General features: G+C 34.9%; 1 protein-coding gene across 7 annotated transcripts in view; it reads left to right on the forward strand.

Annotated features, from left to right (window-relative positions):
* Nucleotides 1-23,637, forward strand: part of GRIA2 (glutamate ionotropic receptor AMPA type subunit 2) — a 148,661-nt gene that overhangs the window by 83,442 nt on the left and 41,582 nt on the right. For all 7 annotated transcript variants that reach the window (XM_025385674.1, XM_025385671.1, XM_025385668.1 and 4 more), the window contains exons 3-6: nucleotides 259-498; nucleotides 9,978-10,174; nucleotides 15,245-15,298; nucleotides 22,517-22,678. In XM_025385674.1, the coding sequence (XP_025241459.1) occupies nucleotides 259-498; nucleotides 9,978-10,174; nucleotides 15,245-15,298; nucleotides 22,517-22,678 (653 nt within the window). The remainder of the gene's footprint in view (nucleotides 1-258; nucleotides 499-9,977; nucleotides 10,175-15,244; nucleotides 15,299-22,516; nucleotides 22,679-23,637) is intronic.

Consider the following 23,637-nt stretch of genomic DNA (forward strand, 5'->3'; position numbering starts at 1 on the left):
TACATAGCTTGTTAAACAATGATGTATGCATTTTCTTGTAACCAGAACTACTTTTTATGCTTTAGAATCTTTTAGATTCCACAAATCAAATGCTAAGTAAATAAGTATTAATAAGTTTCAATGGATAATTAAATCTATATTTCTTTCAATATGTTAATTTTGTATTTTATGTAAAAGGACATTAAGTTTTAAGCAAATTAATATGATTGTATGCCAATTTCAATGATTTTTTCCTGTCTATTTTCCCTATTCTTCTAGTCTGCTCCCAGTTTTCGAGAGGAGTCTATGCTATTTTTGGATTTTATGACAAGAAGTCTGTAAATACCATCACATCATTTTGCGGAACACTCCACGTCTCCTTCATCACTCCCAGCTTCCCAACAGATGGCACGCATCCGTTTGTCATTCAGATGAGACCTGACCTCAAAGGAGCACTCCTTAGCTTGATTGAATACTATCAATGGGACAAGTTTGCATACCTCTATGACAGTGACAGAGGTAAGTGACAATATCTCATTTCTTTGTAATGGGGTGAATTCAATGCCTACACTTGACACTTCTATGGCTATTATAAAGCTACAAAGGTGTGATAAAGCCCAAGGATCCCTTGATTTAATTTTACTGTGATAATGACTAATGCATTTGTAAACGTGGGAAACATATTTAGAGTAAAACAACAACAACAAAAGCTGTCTGTGTACAGTGTAAAGAGATAGACTGTATCAACCCAACGCCCGAATATTCCGTTGTAACATAAAGAGCAATTTTTGGCATCAGCAGCTAAAAACTTATGATAGCTATACTAGTAGTCCAAGGTGAATGAAGTGACTTGAGTAAAATTTAAGTGAAACATACAAATAAGAACTTTTATAGTAACATATAGTTGTTAAATATTGTTATATGCCAAAGTTTTATCAGGCAGGTGGCATTATTATTGCCCTTGCCTTAAAACAAGATCCCCGAATCTCACAGAAGTTAAAGGTTTTTCTCAGGATCAACCCACGTGTGGTATAGCTTACACGCAGGTCTCTGATACCAAACCTATGCTTCTGACACCATTCCACATAATTGTTTATGATGGGATGATTTTGAGTAGCATGCCAGTCTTGATTCGTTATGTTAAAATGTAATGGAAGGAGGTACAACGTTTATGTTTCTCATATCCCTTGTTGTGAAGTTTAGTATTAGCAGACTTGCTTGATTTATGTCATAGAATCCCAGGTGTTCTTAACCATTCCTGGGTCCATAACTGGGTGTCAGTGGGTTTGAGTACTCCTGGGTCCATAATTGGGTGTCAGTGGGTTTGAGTATTCCCTAAATTGTATGAAACATCTTGTGGGTGTGTGTTTTCATATGGATATGTTTTTAGAGAGAGTATCCCTAAATCAAAGTGAAAAGGGTGAAGGACCACTATTGTCCCTAAGTACCATACTGTGCTTCCCTCAGCAACTTGCTTCCTGGAATATTTATAGGTTCAAATGAAAACCCAGAAGCCTATTTCGACCAAGATAGGGCACCTTGTTAAGCCACAAGGGCAGACAAGAAGAGAGCCAGCCGTCAGTCAATTCTCCATTGATCAGTTTGTAGTCATTTACTGCAGCAGTCTCGAGTCGGGAGTGCAGGAGCTAGGTGTCTGATTCTCTGCCCTGTCCTCCTAGTCCTGGGAATGAAAATACTCAGTGGAAAAGTCAGTCAGCACTAAACAAGCTGAAAAAAAATTTGCTATGTCAACAACTATGTCCCCTGCTTTGAGAAGGGAGTGCTTGGCTATTTCCATAGGGAATTAAAAACTAAAACAGAGAACTATTTACAGTAAATATAGATTTCAATGTGCTGGATGTTTCTGAAGCACACTTATTAACATGATAAAAGGGCTTATAAAACTGAGCGTATTAAATTATTTTTAGTTTTTCTTCTTGCCCTCTGCTAACTTCTTTAGTATTTTGTGTTGTCCAAGCTAGCCTGAAATCTGGGTGTATTCTTAATACCTCTTTCATCCTTGCATCCTGTTGATGTGATTTCCACTGCCTAATTATATTTTATCTGTAGACACTCATCCTTTTCGTTGCCATTACCCCAGGCCAAGCCACCATAATGTGTTCAGTATCTCATCTCTCCAATTCCACGCTTGTCTTTTTTTAATCCATTTTCCACGAAGTAGCAGGAATTATTGTTTAAAAAAATTGTTTTTGGACTGAATTACTCTCTTGTTTAAAATACTTCAATGGCTTCTCATTATGAGGATAACACTGAAAAATTTTAGTTGACTTTAAGGTCTTATAATATCCAATTCCCACTCAACTCTCCATTGCATTCTGCTGTCTTGCTCACTCATTAAAGCTAAATCTATTTGACCTTCTTTCACTTTCCCAGATGCAACAAACTCTTTCACTTCAAATCTCTGCCCATATCACTAATTCTTACTCCTCCTTGAGAACTGGGTTCATATATCATTTCCTCAGAGATGCCTTTCACACTTTTATCTCTGAAAGCAATCTCTTCTTTTCCTTTATAGTACTTAGGACAATTTATAATGAATGGTGATGTTCATTCTGTCACTTAAGAACTACCTATTGAGTCCCTGCTATGTTCCAGGTACTATAGGATAAGCATCATGTTTTTCATGTAAAGTGTGGCAATAAGCTCCAGGAAGAGAGTGCCCAGGCAGTGCTCAGTGTACTGGATGTTCAACTCATGACTCTGTACCCAGTGCTTCAGATAATGCTAGAAAGAGTTGATGTTCAGTAAATGGTGTTAATAAGTAAATGAGTTAAACATCTGTGTACAGTATTTTAAGTTCAAGATGATTTTAGAAGCTAAATTTTGCTTGCAAAATTGAAGAATTGAATGACTAATTCTCTTTACACTTTGACAAGGTTGATTGAGGATGGCATTTTTAGTTTAAGAATACATTTCACCTTCATCCTTACCCTTATCACTGCTCCCTCTAGTTGTTACTGAACTTTTGAGAAAAATTCAAATAGACAACAGCTGATATAAGTTAAAAAAAGAGAAACTCTAGTGTTTGAGGAGAGCTATTCAGAAAGACAGGATCTGGAATTAGCAGGTGAAGATGGATGGACTTATGTACTTGTGAAAACAATCTGGAACATTTTAAAATGCTTTTATTACTACTTAGAAATATTAAATGAAATTGAAGTGATGAGATAATCTACAATTATTAAATTATACAAGTTGATTTGAGTTCAAGTGCATCTGTTGAGATAACAACATTAGAGTGATAATATTAAGTAATTACATATTAAAGCCAAAGTGACCTTATGGATACATTTTCAAGGTGTTATCAAGTAGTTGTTGATGTTTTAATGTGAAAAGTATTACAGGGGCCTTTTATCTGAAGTTATTTTTAGAAATAAATATGTAAGACTCTCATAATACTGGCAAAAGACTTGACCTTTGTATAATGTTTTACTTGGCGCATGGAAATGGAATTTTTGCTATATATTTTTTTCTTATTAATGACTTAATTTTATGGCTTTGCCATCATGCTACATTTTAACAAGCTTATTCACACATTTAGTGTGTGAACTGTTTTTCTGCCATTTGGTCCTGAAATCATTTTGCTTCTGCTTCAAAGTAGGCACCTCCTTGCTTTAGTGTCACATGATTTGAAGAATGCACCTGCGCTCCCTTTATCCACATTAACCACAGTTTGGAAAATAGATCCCATGGTTTCATCTCTCTACTTACATCTCTACATGCCTCAGTTTCAAACAATTTGGTCTGTTCTCGATGTGGCTCTCTCTTCACCTCCTTGATTATATGATTATTTTTAGGCTCTAATCATCTTTACTTTTTGTAGAGTCTAGGTCAGGAATATATATTGTTAAATTATAATGTCTAAATGCATAAATTACTGTTCTTTGGAATAGCATAGAGTCCAAATGTGAAAATGGTCTCCCAACATTCTACCCTAGTAATGAACTAGATGAAAAAGACTTAACATTGTTATATGCTGCTTAATTTCACTACCTTTAACTACTGAAAGCCATTCCTGCTTCCTGGCTATCTGCTCCAATGCTGAGCAATAGGCCAAGAGACTATATCTCACTTGTAAATGATTAGAGACATGGATACACTGATAGAAACATCTTTGTATAGCAACATCTTTGTATGGAACCCTCTTTGACTAATCTAAGTTTACTGGTGAGAGGAGAGCTGAAACTCTGAATCTGGTGCCAGGTGATCTTTTAGGTTGTTGGTGTCTTCTCCTTACCAAGGCCATGTGGCAACAGCCTGGCGCTCCTGGATGACCCTTGATGACTCTGAAAGCTGCATATCATCACTCCATAAAGAGAACATAAGGAGAATTTCAACACATTTTTAACAATAGAGCAATGGGGTTATCTATGTTAATGCATTCAAGATTATGTAGTAGTTTTATTTTTGGATATATATGTTGTAAGTTTGAATCAGGACTTAATCTAAATGTAGTTTTTGTCAACAAGGTAAGATAATACATTTATTTATTTATTTATTTATTTATTTATTTTTTATTATTATTAAGTTCTAGGGTACATGTGCATAACGTGCAGGTTTGTTACATATGTATACTTGTGCCATGTTGGTGTGCTGCACCCATCAACTCGTCAGCACCCATCAACTCGTCATTTACATCAGGTATAACTCCCAATGCAATCCCTCCCCCCTCCCCCTTCCCCCCTCCCCATGATAGGCCCCGGTGTGTGATGTTCCCCTTCCCGAGTCCAAGTGATCTCATTGTTCAGTTCCCACCTATGAGTGAGAACATGCGGTGTTTGGTTTTCTGTTCTTGTGATAGTTTGCTAAGAATGATGGTTTCCAGCTGCATCCATGTCCCTACAAAGGACACAAACTCATCCTTTTTTATGGCTGCATAGTATTCCATGGTGTATATGTGCCACATTTTCTTAATCCAATCTGTCACTGATGGACATTTGGGTTGATTCCAGGTCTTTGCTATTGTGAATAGTGCCGCAATAAACATACGTGTGCATGTGTCTTTATATAGAGAGTAGGTAAAAACAGAATTAGCACTTTATATCTGTATGTCTTGGTTTCAATTCTGAGCAATATTATTCGTCCCCTGAAGGGAAGGCACTTTGCCTGTAGTTCCAAGAAAACATCACGCATAGAACAAAAATGCTTTCAAATTATAATATTTTCCCTCATATTCCTGAGAGAGCTGATGAGGGAAATATATGTTAATCTAATTTGGACTAGGCATGCTGCCATGATTTAGTGATCATAAATATTAATTTCTATGCTTGAAAGAATGAGTAAGTACAGTTAATTTTAAACGGAACAAAGAAAATATTTTTAAGCAGTAGGACATGGTTTGAATAAAATGTATCTTCTGGCAGTAATCGTTTTTAATTTAACCCTTTAACGTGCAAACTGATAGACTTCGCCTGTGTACCAAGTGACCTTTTAAAGGGTTTGCGTACAGACAGGTGACTGATGGCTTGTCTATAACTCAGAGTGTTATTAATACTGGGTCAAGATGAGACTATCACTGACTGACTAGTAGTAATACTTTGGGAGAATTTTAGAAAGATTGTCATTTTATGAATAGGTTATACAATTACAGCCAGTCAGTAACAATAGCCACATAAAGAAGCAATGCAATTTAACATTATTTAATCTAGCCATTTTTTATTTTAGCAAAACATCTAATAATTCAGTAGAGTTTAGAACTTACTTTTAGACTCCAGCAATATTCTTGAGGGTTTAAAAGAACATACTATATTTTAGATATATTTACTAGGAGGAATAGTTAACCTTCCAGATTTCTTCTGTTTTTAGATGAACAACTATGTATCTCAGCAGTTTTGTTTTAAGTAATTCAATAAAAATAAGTGAGTCTCTGCTATAGAAATTCAAATATCCTAATATAGTACTAGAGATATTAGAGTCGAATGACTATTGCATCCCCATAGCTTTAAGTAAACCAGTGTTTATGCAGAACTCCCATTGTCCATACAACTTTGTATTCTGAATTACAGGATCAATATATTTATAGATACTTCTGTGCTAGTTTGTGTGGAAGGAATAGAGGCAGATCTCAAGTCATACTTTATCCTCTAACTGAATATGGTACAAAGAGGTCAAGAGCACAAATCTGTGTTAGGTTTGAAGAGTTTAATTTCACCTTCATATACATTTTCAGTGATTTTCAAATTTAAAAATGGTATATTAATTATAAAGCAATCAGATGATACAAAACTTTTAGTTGTGAGAAATGGGGAGATCAAGTTGAGCGAATCTGAGAGTCAGTTACTATTACTGAAAAAAAAACCTAGGGAAATGGGTTATTAAGCATTGAACGGTGGTCTCTTCAAATTACACGTCAGATAATGCAACCATTTGTGAATTACTTCTGCCTGTTGTTAGGAGGTAATTTAATATTATTCAATGTCTTCTTATGAAACTCAATTTATTAAGTCTGATATAGCATTACTTGAGCAGTTTAGTTTCTTAATAAACATGTAAGTTTTGTTAGGTTCCACAGGTTACAAAACATTAATCTTGAGAGTTTTAATAAGAGTGAATCCTGAATCCACAGCAAGTGTAAATTACTTTTGACGCATAGAACAAATGAGTTTGAAAGTTAGAGAAATTTCTTTTCTTTTTTTTTAATGGGGTCCCGCTCTGTCACCTAGGCTGGAGTACAGCGGCGTGACCTCGGCTCACTGCAATCACCACCTCCCAGCTTCAAGGAATTCCCCTGCCTCAGTCTCCCAAGTAGCTGGGATTACAGGCGCTGGCCACCAGGCCTGGCTAAGTTTTGTTTTTTTAGTAGAAATGTGGTTTTGCCATGTTGGCCAGGCAGATCTCGAACTCCTGATCTCAAGTGATCTGCCCACCTTGCCCTCTGAAAGTGCTGGGATTACAGGTGTGAGCCACCGCACCTGGCGCAAGTTAGAAATTTCTTTAAATATTCTTTTTGATTTTATACATCATCTCTATACTCTTTTGCAAGGTGAACTGCTGGAAATTTTAGATTTAGGATTACCACTTGGTGAAATCCATTTACAAAGTGTCATTTATATTTAAGCTTTCTTGTAATATATGTTAAATGTTGAGGCATAATATTAAGAGCATCACAACTTGAAATTGTGTCATGTAGTATGCTTTATAATTAAATAAAACAAAATGAAATAAACTATTGCAGAGAAGAAGGGATGCTATTGGTAATTGCTATATAGTAATATATGGATAGCACAGAGAGCCCCATCCATGGATATAATGTCTTTAAGAAGGTGACAAAGAGGAGCTGAACCATGACTGGGATGTAGGAAAGTAGAACCCAGCAAATAGAAAGTGGCTTAGAATTTAGATTTTTTTTTCCTCTTACTTGCAGAGAAAACTGGGTAGACTTAATGGCTGTTTTCAAGTACACTGATAGCTGTTGAATTGATCATAATGCCAGCTGTGCGTGTTCTGCCTCTACTGATGAAAAGGGAAGGATTTAATTGACCTATAGTGTATGGAAATCATAGGCGATCTGTGAGGTGTTTTAAAGATCTGTCACTGAAAGTTTTAAAAAATGACATATGGTCTTTTTGCATTATCCCTTAAGAAATGTGTTTATTTATATATTTTACCAGAAGACTGGACAGAGGAAACTAATTTCATTTTGCCAGAAAAAGAGTTAACTTTTTTCAGCATGTGGTTCAATCTTCCATTCTGAAGTAAAATTTAATTATTTTTAATGTTTATTATAAAATATTTAAAACAATAAATTAGAGAAAATGCTATAAAGATTCCCAAACACTCTTAATCTGACTTTATTAAAGACTATTATATGAATAATTTTGCTTGATCTATATCTCTTTGTTCCCTGCAATTATTTAGAAACAAATACCAGACATCCTGTCATCTCATCTGTAAATATTTCAGTGTTTATTTGGAAAAAATGATTCTTGTATTTTAAATATAATAACAATAGCATTATTATACCTAGAAAATTAACAATTCATAAATATTATTCTTTTTCCACTGTTTGTTTGAAGCAAAATAAAACTGAGATCCATATATCATAATTAGTTAATATAATTTTTAAGACTCTTATAATGTAATGCAGTTTCCCACAGTCTAGATTTTGATGATTGCAACACCATGGTGCTTAAAATGTTGTCTTCTACATATGCCCTATAACTTGGTAGTTAGATTCAGAAGTGTAATGAAATTCAAGTTTACATTTTTGGCATGAATGTAGCCAACACCAAATAGGTATGTACCTATTCAACACCAAAATAGGTGTAGTTGAATATTATCATTGGGAGACACATCTCTGTTATCCCTCTTTTTGGGTAGTTACCAGTAGTTGATGATTGTTGCCTTGATTTATTAATTCAGTAGGTGTTACAAGATGCTGATAATTTCAGATATATATTCATCCATAATCTATTAGCTAGAGTATTTCCAAAAATAAAGACCGTTAGTTCATTATTACCCTGAAAGTGGTTCATATAGGAAACGCAGGAAAATGCTTGTTTTACTTCATTATTTACCAGTCTTCAAATTAATTAACTGGTTCCCTAGCATCCACCAAAGTCAAGCACATTTTTAAAACATAATTTCATAGATTTAAAATAGTTTATGTATGTAAGTACTTCGCATTTATCATTCTAATTAATATTCAAATAGTCCCATTTTTATTTAAAGAGTTCCTCTTCAAATTAGCTGCTGCGTGCTTTGAGGTAATACTGATGGTTTTCGAGAGTTCCTTCCCTTCTGGTGTCATAAGATGTTTCAGACTCATCTTGTACACTTTTTGGCCAATATTGAATCCACAAAATTTTTAATGGTGGTTTTTCTTTTTTGAAATAGTTTTCAACAAAATTGATAATTGACTTTTTTTCATACCAAAAAGATTTAAATAAAATTTGGTATCTGAATTTAGGTTTTGAAGAGATATGATCACATTAGGTGAATCCTACATTTTATTAATCAAAAGGGACTAATATTCTTTAGAGAAAGATGCAGGCTTTTCTAGAATAAGGAAGTTGATTTGCTGAGTTCTGGATTCATTCTGGAGTCTTGATTTTGCGTTGTTTATTAAGTTATCAATATAAATGATGAATTTGGTTTTGCTGTGAATAGCAGAAGTAAAATGAAAGGCAAGTTTATGTAGCATGTCTCCAAGTGCTAAATTGAGGATATAACTTTTCAAGAAACCAATCCTCTAGTTGTTGTACCTCTTAGTCCTAAGTATGAGGTAATATATGGACAATTACAAAGACAATAAAAATTTTCCAAGTGATATGATGCTATAAGCGAAGTTACTAACAGGAAAATAGACATATTTGGAAAGAGAAGTAAATCTATGCTAGAGAAATAACTACCACCATCTGGTTAATAGGTGACCACTTCAATTTCTCTGGGATCATTCCCAATAACAAAAAAATAACATTAGAAGACTGTGGAAGGAAAAAAAATGAACCCAAACTGCTGACTAGAAAACAATAGGAGTCTCATAAAGAATATTGCCTCTTATCCTCACATAGACTTACATAGATTCCTCTCACTGAAAATGTACTTGTCTTATTCATGATACTAATATCAAATGACAGACCATCATGCACAACTAAAAAATTTTTTTTTCCATTCTATAAGAGTAAGAAATGTTTGTGATGTCATTTGATTTCACTTAAACCAAAGCTATTAACATTACACTTTAGTAATATTCTAAAGAAGAAAGCTGAGAAGGTTGAAAGAAAAGGATATTATTTTCTACTCAAACAATGACTCCTTTGGTCAGAACACTAATATTTAGGTAATGAGTTTTTGATGTGAAATGACATAAGTAGAAGTTGATAAAGATCATAGCTATAGCTTTTTCTGAAGGAGTCAACGTTCCTTTAGTTGCACAAATCTATCTGCCTTAAAAATATATTCGCTGGCAATTTCATAACACAATCCTGAGTTATTCACGTATCTTTATCAGTCATCATTTTTCTTTGCCTTCCTAGGCTTATCAACACTGCAAGCTGTGCTGGATTCTGCTGCTGAAAAGAAATGGCAAGTGACTGCTATCAATGTGGGAAACATTAACAATGACAAGAAAGATGAGATGTACCGATCACTTTTTCAAGATCTGGAGTTAAAAAAGGAACGACGTGTCATTCTGGACTGTGAAAGGGATAAAGTAAACGACATTGTAGACCAGGTTTGCTACTTTCTGTTTTCTAATGATGCCAGATATAGAATATGCATGCAATGTCAGCATTTGCAATGTGTATTTGTGTAAGGTGCTTGAACAGCAGTTTTTGCTTTATGTTTTATGTCGGATGCAGCAAAGATCATCAATTAAATTATCTCTGGCTTCAGTTAGCAATAGCAAATGGTCATCAATAATGCTGACACATCATGTTAATCATTAAATAAATTCAATAAATAATTCCTGATTTTATGTTTTATATGATCAATGATACCCTAAACTTTGATATTTTGATTTGAAAATTTTAAGTTTAAGTCTGATGAACTATTTAGAGTTAAAGAAATATACATGTATTAAGTTAAGACAAGTTGAGTTCTAAGGGAAAAGTGAGTAATTCATGAATTTTTTGGAGTTACCATCTATGCCTCCAGAAAGAACATGTAGTTATCTTTGCAAGATATATATTTTTTTATCTATTAAGGGACTTGTGCCACTATAAAAAACATTGATTTGTTAAAATAAGTAGGAAGGACAACATTTGGGCTATGTTTACTATTGAGAAATAAACTAGGCCGGGCGCGGTGGCTCAAGCCTGTAATCCCAGCACTTTGGGAGGCCGAGGCGGGTGGATCACGAGGTCAGGAGATCGAGACCATCCTGGCTAACATGGTGAAACCCCGTCTCTACTAAAAAAAAAAATACAAAAAACTAGCCGGGCGTGGTGGCGGGCGCCTGTAGTCCCAGCTACTCGGAGGCTGAGGCGGGAGAATGGCGTGAACCTGGGAGGTGGAGCTTGCAGTGAGCCGAGATCGCGCCACTGCACTCCAGCCTGGGCGACAGAGCAAGACTCCGTCTCAAAAAAAAAAAAAAAAAAAAAAAAAAAAAAAAGAGAAATAAACTAGATACATCCCCTTGAACTGTTTGAAAGAATCACTCATACAAGTGATAAGGATATTTTTCTCTGTGCATAGATATTACCTTGCTTCAGTTTAAGATCTTTCAGCACAGGGAGCCATGCAGTGTTATCCTAATAATACAGATACAATCCACCATCATTTACAGATAGAGTAAGTCATTAGGGATGATGGTGACACAGCATCAGCATCACGATTGATTGACTAAGGTCTCCTTTACTGATATCCGCATCTATTCCTAGCTGATAAATGTATATGTGTGTATGAGTGTATATGTGTGTACATATGCATATATGTATATATATATGTGCACATATATAAATTTTACAGTTGACCCTACCAATATCCTACCATTGACCAGAAACCTTACAGATAACACACAGTCAATTAACACATACTTCATATGTTATATGTATTATATACTGAATTCTTATAATAAAGTAAGCTAGAGAAAAGAAAATGTTATTTAGAAAATCATAAGGAAGATAAAACCTATTTACTATTCACTAAGTGGAACTGTATTATCATAAAAGCCTTCATCATCATCATCTTCACATTGAGTAGACTGTAAAGGAGGAGGAGGAAGAAGGGTTGGTCTTGCTGTCTCAGAGGTGGAAGAAAATCCATGTATAAGTGAATTTACACAGTTCAAACCCATGTTGTTCAAGGGGCAATAGTATACACTGTGGCTACTAGTGCCTTCGCATACTGTGGAAGTGCAAGGAAAATACACACTTGTATATGCATTTCTTGGCTCTTCTAGCTTTGAGGAAAAAATTTGATTCATTAATTTGTTCAACACAAACATTCTGCAACATAAATGTTGATGAAATCCTAATTGATATACAATAATACAGGCCCTAAGACATACAAAATGGATCTTTCATGGAATACTGAATAACTGAATAGAACTAACTTGTTATGTGAAAGAACTAAATGTTGTATGCCAGAGAGGTGAATAATTTCAGTAGAAAAATCTTGATTCCGGTCTCAAGAGATGAAGTTAAGATTGTTTTTAACCTGAAGGCCTCTTGTTCAAATGTGAACTGCAAAAACTCATTTGAATTTCACAGAGGTTCTCATTAAAACTGAATTTTAATAATATTCATCAGTCTTTGATTTAGAAAATTTAAGGATTCCTGACTCATCATAATAAATGTTGGTGAAAGACTGTATCAAAATATATTTTTCCAAAACGAGAAGAGAGAAACTACAAAAGAAAACAGGAATATATTGGAAGTGATATTTTGAAGTAAATATGATTAAGGTTACATAAATGTCCATATGGACATCTGTTCAAAATGCAGAGTATTTTGCACATATGTATTGTAAGTCCCTTGAATGTATTAAATGAGTGCATGCAATGGATTGCCTTAGCAAACATTGAGGCCATCCTCTGTGCTTGAAATGAGGGATGCAAAGAAAGGTAAGAAAGAGTGATGTCTGCATCCCATGAACTCGTTGTTTAGAGATAAAAATGGACACAGTGTACACAGACAGCACTACAGAATTACAAATTAAAATGCAATGTAGTCTAGCAGCATGGAGGAGAAAGAAGCTTTCTTAAAATGGGAAAGATCATTTGTGATGAGTTCACATAAGACGTGGCATTTGGCTTTGCTTGGATTCATTCATTTGTTCAGTAAATATTCCCTGAGTGTCTGATGTTTGCCAGACAGGCACTGCAGTAGATCCAAGGAAGCAATGTTAAACAACAGGCCAGCCACCATCAGTGCAACTATTAATAATGTATTTACAGAAATTAATATATAATTATACTAATGGGATACACTATAAATGAAAAGAATGGTATGTTATGAGAGATCATTACAGAAAGAAATAATTTAGATTGGGATATTCTTCAAGGAATAGTTTACCAGGCAAAAATGAGGAGGATAAAGTACGTTCCAAAAAAAATAAAGAAAAAGAAACAATGTTTAGTTATTCACTCAACCAGTGTTTCTTCAAGACAATAGAGATGAAATAGCACTCTTTATTGCAACAGTAGCTTGAAGTTAGCAATAAATGAATTTTTATTAGACTATTTGTATTTATATTTATTTATTTATTTTGAGACAGAGTATCGCTCTGTCACCTGGCTGGACTGCAGTGGCGCGATGATCTCGGGTCACTGCAACCTCCAACTCCCTGGTTCAAGCGATTCTACTGCCTCAGCCTCCGGAGTAGCTGGGATTATAGGCACACACCACCACACCCAGCTAATTTTTGTAGTTTTTAGTAGAAACAGGGTTTCACCGTGTTGGCCAGGATGGTGTCGAATTCCTGACCTCGTGATCTGCCCACCTTGGCCTCCCAAAGTGCTGGGATGACAGGCGTGGACTATGGGTATTTTGTTATCATTTGATACAAACTTGACAGCACAGATTTCTAATTATCATTAGGTGGGAAAAAGATTCAGCAATCAAAAACACTTATAAATTAATGTAACTTTTCTATTGTCAGTGCAATAATAATTGTTATTATAACACAAAGACACACTGGTTAGTATGGCCAATGCAAATTTTCATATAGACACTGGGCTAGTGAATTTTCATATCCTTCCTTTCTCTCAAGTAAACTCAAGTAGGGACTACTGATATTACCTTTTATACTATGTTTTTTTAAAAAATTTCTCAGCAGGAAGATATGGATGATTCAGAGAGTAGAATGTACAGTAAGCACAGCTAACAGATGTCAGCAGGAAATAGGAGGGACATAATCAATCTGATTCAGCTGATGCTAATTCATATGTTTTTCATTCAGAAGGACATCTTTTCTTCAGAATTCTCCCTTTAACACAGAGGGTTCAGTTTCTTGGAAAAGGCAATTTAGTCATGTTACGTAAAACTGAGTCAGAAAACAATATAAGTTTTAACTTCTTTTCAAACGGCCATGGCTTAATGTCAAAGTGGCATATGGTAGAATCGTTCCTAGGATTTTGTTCTTGCTCTTCAACTAATAGCATTGCTCTGGAGCACCTGACTTTGTCTCGGATTAGAGAAAGTCAGGGTAGTTTTCTCCCGGGGAGTATAAGAATTATTCAAGAGTCAATTAGGCAAAGGATATAGTGGTGGAGCTTTCCAAGCAGACAAGCAGAGGAAACAGAATGTGTGAAGCCCTGAGGTGATGAGAAGCTTCTCTGTGAACAAAAAAAACTAAGAGGGCCAATGTGACTTGAGTGTATAGAATAGGAAAGTTGAACCTCAGAAACTTGCAAGATCATTGGAAAGCAAAACTCACCCAAACCATTTTCAGAGAAATGATTTGGTTAGAATTTTTGCCTATAACCTTAACATTTCATGCTTTCCATTGATGGGATCATTTCCTTAAAAAACATACATGACATTACATTTGAATGTCCATGTACCAGGACTAAAGCATGGCCAGTTTGCCTATTTCTACTCTCTTTGTAATTATACATATCAGTCAAAAGTCAAATTGATCAATAATGTCCAAAACTGTTGTCAGCATTACCACGATGACCATTTGTTCCACGCTGTGTTTATCTTGACATTCATTTTAGATTTCGATTTGTAGAAAAAAATTAGCTTCTCTGATACTTTGCTCTCTAGAGCTGGCAATAATGTCCATTTGGACTAAATTATAAACATTTCATGGTCCTTAGGATAGGAATGTTACTTTATATATCCATGTAAGAATTCTTTTATATGCTTTCTAATATTCTTTTGAAATGTATGTAGTACTATAAACTCTATGTGTATTTATTTGAATATAGACATATGAATATAAAATCTCAGATGTTAAACAATTTGAGCTGTTTAATGTTTTATTATAAACACAAAAACATAGCCTTTGTAGAAACAGAATTATGACTTGTCATGGACTAAACATACTTTGGTTTTACACTTCTTAACATCCTGTGGTTTTATTGTTTATTATTGACAAAAATGAGGTAATAATTTTTGTTTAGTTAGTGACTTTTGGAAAGATAATCGTTTAATAAGCATTAGTATGTATTATTACTTTTTATGAGAGAAATATCTAATTTTGATAATTATATTTTATCAAAAATGACTTATTTTGGCACATCAAAAAACCTAGCAGATAAAATTCCCCTTTTTTTCCTGAATCACATCATAATACCATTAATTTTGTATTTGCATTATGTGTATTAATTAAATAATTATTTATTTGTGCTTGTTAGGTTATTACCATTGGAAAACATGTTAAAGGGTACCACTACATCATTGCAAATCTGGTAGGTGAATTAATTGGTATATATTATTTTACTAGATATGCTTACTCATTAAAAATTTAATTTTGAATGACCAGCATTTATCAGTGGTGTTTTAAAAAATATAGTTTGATTGTAATTAGCCAGGCATGGTGGTGGGCACCTGTAATCCCAGCTACTTGGGAGGCTGAGGCAGGAAATTTGCTTGAACCCAGAAGGTGGAGAGGTTGCAGTGAGCTGAGATCCCGCCATTGTACTCCAGCCTAGTGACAAGAGAGAAACCCCATCTCAAAAAAAATAACAATAAATATAGTTTGATTGTATTTGATAGATTAGATATATTTCTGCAATTATGTTTTAGAATTGCTTCTGACTTTGCATCTTCTAATCAATTTCTTCTTATTATAAATGATATAAGAATTTATAGAACAGTATTTGACAAGCTTCGTAAATTGTCTTAGATGATGTATTTTAAGAAAGGGAAAATTTTCAAAAATATTTAAAGTTTAATTGTCCACATATTCCCTTGTCTCTGTTTTTTACTGTCTCTGTTTTTTATAAACTCTGCCTTCTGCACATTCCTTTAGTTTTTAGCATATATAATATCCGAGATAAATGTAAATTTGTGAGAATATGTCTTACTACAAAATTAAACCTGAAAAATCAAGAATATTGAAATATTATACATTATTTATGATTTCCTACTTACTGTGTGAACAACAAAATGAAAATTAAATTTCTATAGCCAATCATCTTTTCATTAAGATTTCTGTCAAAATAAGGACCACTTAATCATGGCTTCTTGGGTTTGTGTTTTCTCCGGGCCGTGGTCACTCATATTGGCTCAGAATAAACCTTTTACAATAAAAAATGAAGGTAGTATACTGAAGCAACAGAGTAATTAATTGTATTTCCCTCTTTTAAGTATCATCAGAGTCAATTTAGAATTATCACTAGACATTTCTCTTTTCAAAATAATTTAAGCCTTTACTGCTACAAAAGTTAGTGTTATTTAAATAAGTAAGATGCTATGTGATTCAGGACTACACTCCCCCTACACCCCATCTCACCCAAGAACAAGAAAAAAAGGCGAGAGAAAGAGGGAGAAAGGCAGAGAGCTTATTCTAAATAGCATAATAGGACTTTGAAAAGCTTTTGACATATACAAATGTAGATTTATTTCATGATTCCTAGTGTATCAGGTTGTTACATCAGCAGACATTAGTTCTAGTGGTGACAGAAAGAGATAAAACAAAACAATGCAATATTTACTGCCTTCCAACTGATAAATGTTTTCACTAGAAGTTGAAGGAGTTCAGAATATTAAATCTCAAAACTGCATGCCATTGGGTTGCTCAAGACAAAATTTCTGTTTGGCAATGAAATGGGTAACTACTATAAAAATTCCCTGGGACTTTCCGTTAGAGTGTATTAAGGAGATGCTTAAGGAGCATTATTAAGAAGATATTAAGGAGTGTATTAAGGACTCCCTAAAGAGAAGCAAGAATTAAACTAGATGAAGCTCCGCATTCAGTCTCTCTAGAACCACATTATGTGCAGGAAACAGCCTGGACAGTCAGTCCCCTGTGTGAATTGTGCCATTTGATGAACAACACAGAGCCACATTGAAAACTGTGATCTTTAAAAATGTACAGATGGAGAAGATTATATTGGAACATTGAGAAATAATGACAGAAGGTGGCTCATCAATTTGAGAGCTGATATCTGATGCTATGAAAATGAAAATGAGTGTTTGAATGACCAAAAAAAAAAAAAAAAAAAAAAAAAAAAAAGCAAGTTCATGTTGTTGTCATGCTTCTAGAGAGAAATCTACCTAATATTTTATCTGAATTCAAGTTCTGTTTTTTTTTTTTCCTCAATACTTGGTTTCTTTGCCATATGGAACTTCTAGTGAATCAATAAGTTCTAAAGGCTGTATAGTATTGCAATTTCTGAGAATTTGGAGGACACTTGGAAATTTTACTGACATTCCAAATTAAAGAATGTCACCCAAAGTTGAAGGGCTTTCATCTTCCAAACTCTTGGGACTTTCCTTTTCTTCGCCCTGTTCGTGTTGTAATGAGTTCTATAATAGGTGGTTATAGAAGATTTTTTTTTAAATCTGCAGATAATATTATTGATTAATTTCCTCAGGAATTGCTGAATGCTTGATTGGACTCCTAAAACACAGTCTGTGATTAAGTCCTTTACAACAGCATTGAGAAGGATAACTTGTAAATAAGGTGATGAAGAAGTGGTCATTAGGAAATCCAGTTCTCATTCCTCCAACCTTACTACCCATATAGATTTAATTCTTTAAAAAGCCATGATCCCATACTGCTGATGACTTTACATGTCTGCCTGCTGAAATTTTAAATTTTCACAGGTTATTAATGAATACTTATCTTCTGTTTTAAATCTCTTCAAATATAGCTCCAGGAGTAGTAGTATCCAATTTAACTTGATGAGTTGTTGCCATCTCTTTTGTTAACCCTTGGCCTCTCTGTTGTGATTTATTCATTTTTCCTTCCTCTATTTTGCTTCTCATATATTGAAGTTTCAGAAAAGAAAGAAGAAAACTTAGGGAAATGCAGATTCTCACTGAAGCCAGCTTGAAACCTTATTTAAAGTTTCAGCTTAAATGTCATTGTAGTAAAATGACAGTAAAAGAATAAAAATTGTGGAAAACCTTAAAGAAAGAGAAAATAGGAAAGGAAGCATTAACAGATGCAAAAAGTCAACAAAATTTTTCAGAACACGGAGCAGATGAAAGATGAATTACTGGCATAGCAAAGAGAAGGAAGATGAAACAGTAAGTTCCTGTCAGAGTGGGATATAGGTGAGAACAAGCCTGTTCATTCTGCAGAACTCCTGTGACATTCAGTCTTAGAAGAGCCAGAAACCACAGAAAGCAAGATTGAGGTGTGGAGCTTAAAGCAGGAAGCTCTTACAGGTCTCTCTGGAAGCAGAGCCTGACATCACTATTCATGTACACATTCTCAAGTAAGTGCTTTCAGGAGTAACCTGTAAGAGAGTGAGGGAAACAAGAGAGAGAAGGAAAAAAAGCACACCAGTTAGAATGGTGATCATTAAAAAGTCAGGAAACAACAGGTACTGGAGAGGATGTGGAGAAATAGGAACACTTTTACACTGTTGATGAGACTGTAAACTAGTTCAACCATCATGGAAGACATTGTGGCGATTCCTCAAGGATCTAGAACTAGAAATACCATTTGACCCAGCAATCCCATTACTGGATATATAACCAAAGGATTGTAAATCATGCTGCTATAAAGACACATGCACACATATGTTTATAGCAGCACTGTTAACAATAGCAAAGACTTGGAACCAACCCAAATGTCCATCAATGATAGACTGGATTAAGAAACTGTGGCACTATACACCATGGAATAATATGCAGCCATAAAAAATGATGAGTTCATTTCCTTTGTAGGGACATGGATGAAGCTGGAAACCATCATTCTCAGCAAACTATCGCAAAGACAGAAAACCAAACACTGCATGTTCTCACTCATAGGTGGGAACAATGAGAACACTTGGACACAGGGTGGAGAACACCACACACTGGGGCCTGTCATGGGGTGAGGGGAGGGGAGAGGGGTAGCATTAGGAGATATGCCTAGTGTAAATGACGAGTTAATGGGTGCAGCACATCAACATGGCACATGTATACATATATAACAAACCTGCATGTTGTGCACATGTACCCTAGAACTTAAAGTATAAAAAAAATAAAAAGACACAGGGAAAAAAAAAAAAAGAATGTGGTTTGAAGTGAGAGCTGGGTTTAGTCTGATTCCCTCTGGGCACTTTGTTGCATAAATTGCACTGCACTCATTCAGCTTGAGGCAAAGGGTGTTTGTACCTAGATCCCAGTTTTTGTTGTTGAGCAAGGGCCATGAGGGATGCAGCACTGGTTGTCCCAGGGCAGTTCTCATGGAAAGCTTATGGATGGTAGCCATTGGCCAAAGCAGGGGAAGTGCCTAGGGGATGGGCAAATCAACTACACCTGTAAAGTGCATCCTACATCCTAGGACACCTGGGTGGTTCACTAAGACCACCTGATATAAGGGACTTGATTCAAAGGCCATAGGGAATAATTGGATGCCCCAAGGATTCTTTTCACACAACCCAAACAACCAGGTAACTACAAGTCCTGGTGCCTAAGCACCTACTTCCTCTCTTGATAATACTTCTTACTAGAGAAGGTGAATTAGAGAAATTCTTTTTTTTTTTTTTTTTTTTTCTTTTTGAGACGGAGTCTTGCTCTGTCGCCCGGGCTGGAGTGCAGTGGCCAGATCTCAGCTCACTGCAAGCTCCACCTCCCAGGTTTACACCATTCTCCTGCCTCAGTCTCCCGAGTAGCTGGGACTACAGGCACCCACCACCTTGCCTGGCTAGTTTTTTGTATTTTTTAGTAGAGACTGGGTTTCACCAGTTAGCCAGGATGGTCTCGATCTCCTGACCTCGTGATCCACCCGCCTCGGCCTCCCAAAGTGCTGGGATTATGAGTAACTAAGTGAATGTCTCTGTGAAAGTCTAACCTCATCATCCGCCATCCTTCATCCTGTCCCTTAAACTTAGCCAAGCATGTGCACTCGTGTAAGAGACTGGAAGATTCTGAAGAAACTGAATGGCCCAGAGAAAAGAACTTCAACATGGACAAACAACACTGCTATCCACCCCACCTCACCCTCACCATCTACCTTACAGTGAAGCATACTCGTTAACGTGCCTTGTCCATGCACATAGAAATTCCAAGAAACATTTTGGTGTCTTGCTCTTAAATAGCCCAGCATAAATTGGCATTTGAGAAAAGTCCTTACCATGAAGTATGCAATGCAAACAAACAGATCCGTGGAAGGAAACATGAGAACATTTTTAAAATTGTAACTAATATCTGCCTAGAAGTAGGGAAAATATTTTATCCAAAAAAGAGAGAAGAGGATGCTATAAGAAGAAAAAGAAATGGAGAATAAGAGCTCCAGAAAGTTAACTTCTTTTGTTTCCTAGAATAACAGGTTAAACGAGTTGGAAGATAAATTTGAGAAAATCTTCCAGAATATGTAACATAATGACAACACAAATATAAAATAGAAAAAAATAAATGTATAAGGGACCTTGACATTTTATTTAACAGTTATAATATCTTAATAATTGATATTCTAGAAAAAGAGAAGAGTGAAACTAGGGAAAGGAAAATGTTAAAGAAACATTTAGAAAAATATCCAGTACTGAATCACATAAATCTGCTTATTGAATATACACAGTAATAAAAGACAAAGACCTACAGTGACAATATCATAATGGAATTTCAGAGATAAAGAGAAGATTTAAAAGTTTCTAGCAAGTGGCTGGAGGTGGATAAGAGTGAGAAGTAGATGACATACCAAAAATTTAGAAATAACATGTTTTTCATTAGAAACATTAGATAGTGATAGTCAATGGGACAATGCCTTCAGATTATAAGTTTTTTTTTTACCATAAAATTCTATACCAAGCCAAACTACTAACCGTGAATCAGGATAAAACAAAGTTATGTTTTAGACATGCAATGTCTCAATAAATTTATCTCCAAAGTATTTCAGTAAACTATCGGAGGACTCCAGGAGAGGTAATCAATAAATCAAGAAAGAGAAATATGACCAAGGAAATGGGATTTAAATCAGAAAAGTGGTGAAGAAACATGCTAAAGTAACAGCTGTAGAGTAGGTGAAGAGAAGAGCCAATTTGGATTCCAACATTAAGAAGGGGGTCTCCTAGAAATTAAAATTTCAAGAAAAAGTTGAAACAGATTACCTGATATGTTTTAATATTTCATTTTTTAAAAAAAGCTTTACTCATAGGCATGAAATGTTTTCATGGAAGCACTGGGAAAAATAAGGATAGGCATATAGAAATCTCTAGTAGTGAAAAAATGGGACATGATTATAAACATGGGCTGAGATCACGTTCAGGAAAGAAAATGCAATCCTGGTACACTATTTGGCTTTGCTATGAATAACATTTAGAGTTATAAATATGTAAACACTAAGTACTGATTAAAATGGGTGAGAAGATAAATGGTTTTGTCGTGTACACAAACTACGTACTCGTGGGGTACACAAAAACTCAATAAAAATTTCTAAAATTGATAAATTAGAATGAGTAATAAAAATGTGTCATGCAGAAGAGGTAAATATGTGAAAAGCAAATATATTAAAATTGAATGTTTTGAAGCAACTCAACTGGAACATACATAGGGTAAAACAAAGAATATATGATTTTGGTTATATTCCTTTTTGCACTATTTGCATTATCTTGATAAACAGAAACAAAATTGTGAGCCAATAAAAAGTAATTACCTTCTCCTCCAGCTAAATAATATAATAATATGCATGTTTTAATGTCAATAACAAAGAAAACATTCTCCTACATTTTTGAGTGTGGTAATTCAAAATTAATTTAGGATACTTTTAACTTTTGTGTACAATAATATAGAATAAGTATTTGTGAAATGTGAAAACATTTGTAATTGTGGCATATGGAAATTAACTTCATCTTTGAGAGAGATATACTATCAAGTTGATAAAATTCATGTCAGCACAATATTTGAAATCAATGTAAATATAACATAATAGTTTTAGTAATGACTGAATTCATTGCAATAATACAAGAGAAATTTTTTTTCCAAAATTTAATATATTCTATAATATTAGCTTCCAGCTTAATGTGAAATTGTTTAATTCTTCTCAAATAATGACTGGACATTTAGTAACTCGTTTTGAAGATGTTCCTATCACATGAGTGAAGAAACAATTCAAACAGGAGTAACTTGCTCACGAGGTTGTGGTTCTTCGAGAACTATTAATGTTGTTAAGTGTCTGTAACCACATGGTGGTTCTCCGTTGTAGATCCAGTAAGTAAAACCCAGTCCTGGTCAATGGAAGATTTCTCAATAAAGTGGAGAACTTTTACGTAGGCTCAACCATGAGTGTTTCATGAGATGATCCATTAGCAAACGTGTATTGATTAGGGAACCACTATGATGCTAATGTGGTGTTAGGTGCTGATGACGAACCCTGGCTGGTAAATACATGGGACATTTTCTGCAGGCTTGTTATATCTCATATGTTCTTTGACATATCTGAAACCACAATGTATAGAGTTATTTGGTAAATGTTAAGTAGCATTTGTTTCTCAAATAAAAAGCGTGACATCAATGCGTTCTATGTTTAGGGATTTACTGATGGAGACCTATTAAAAATCCAGTTTGGAGGTGCGAATGTCTCTGGGTTTCAGATAGTGGACTATGACGATTCCTTGGTGTCTAAATTTATAGAAAGATGGTCAACACTGGAAGAAAAAGAATACCCTGGAGCACACACAACGACAATTAAGGTTTGCTTTGGTTTCTGCTTTTTTTCTTTTGCTTTCCTATGTGAGGAGAGAGAAGGGCCTTGGCAAATAAGGAAGAAGGAGAAAATAATAAAGGGAGTACAGAGCACATTTCAAAATATGGCAAACACATTGACTGCTAAATATATTTTTCACATTTGTATGGTTTAAGTAAAGCTATTAGAGCTGTACTGTATTACTCTTGTGTTTTCTACTTCCTTACACCTATGATAATTTATAATAAATAAAGTCATTCATTTATTAATCCATTTGGCATTTTTATTGAGGGGATTCTGAGCCAGACACTTTTTTGGTAGATAAAAAGACAGGGAAAATGTCCCTGCTCACAGCTGAATGGAAGAAAGACAAAAGCATTGACAGAAGAATACCATGAAAGAAGAGCTCAGCAAACTCTTAGCGACATGGAGGGGGCAGGGAATTTTTAAGCTGAGACCTGAAGAATAAGTGCCAATTTTACCCTGGCTGCTGTTTAGAATATTATGTTTGCAAATAAAGAACAATAGGTGTCAGTTTGCTCCTTATCTTCCAAAAGCCAACTTGCAGACAGTTCTTAGTTCAGTCAATAAACATATGGCCACAAAAAGGAGAGAAAGAGTGTGTGTGTGTGTGTGTGTGTGTGTGCATAAAATAACTGCTGATGAGTAGCCTGGTCTCTTGAACACTTTAAAAGAAGATAAAAATCTCAACTTGCCTTAAGAATTAAAACATAACTGTAATGCTTTATGCAATCAAATGAAAGATTCTTGAATGACAAATATTATTTATTCCTCAGCTATAAGAGTTACACAGACTGATCTTTGTTCTCCATGGGTTTGGACACAATGAGGTCTTGTTTATTTGATGTATGTTATTGGGTGTACACGTGCATGCATGAATTTACTTCTAAATAGTCAATATTTCTGCTGTTGACAGGAAGGTATTTTTCCTTCAGTTGGTAACCT

The sequence above is a fragment of the Theropithecus gelada genome, chromosome 5 (genome assembly GCF_003255815.1).
Source record: "Theropithecus gelada isolate Dixy chromosome 5, Tgel_1.0, whole genome shotgun sequence".
Lineage (NCBI taxonomy): Eukaryota > Metazoa > Chordata > Mammalia > Primates > Cercopithecidae > Theropithecus > Theropithecus gelada.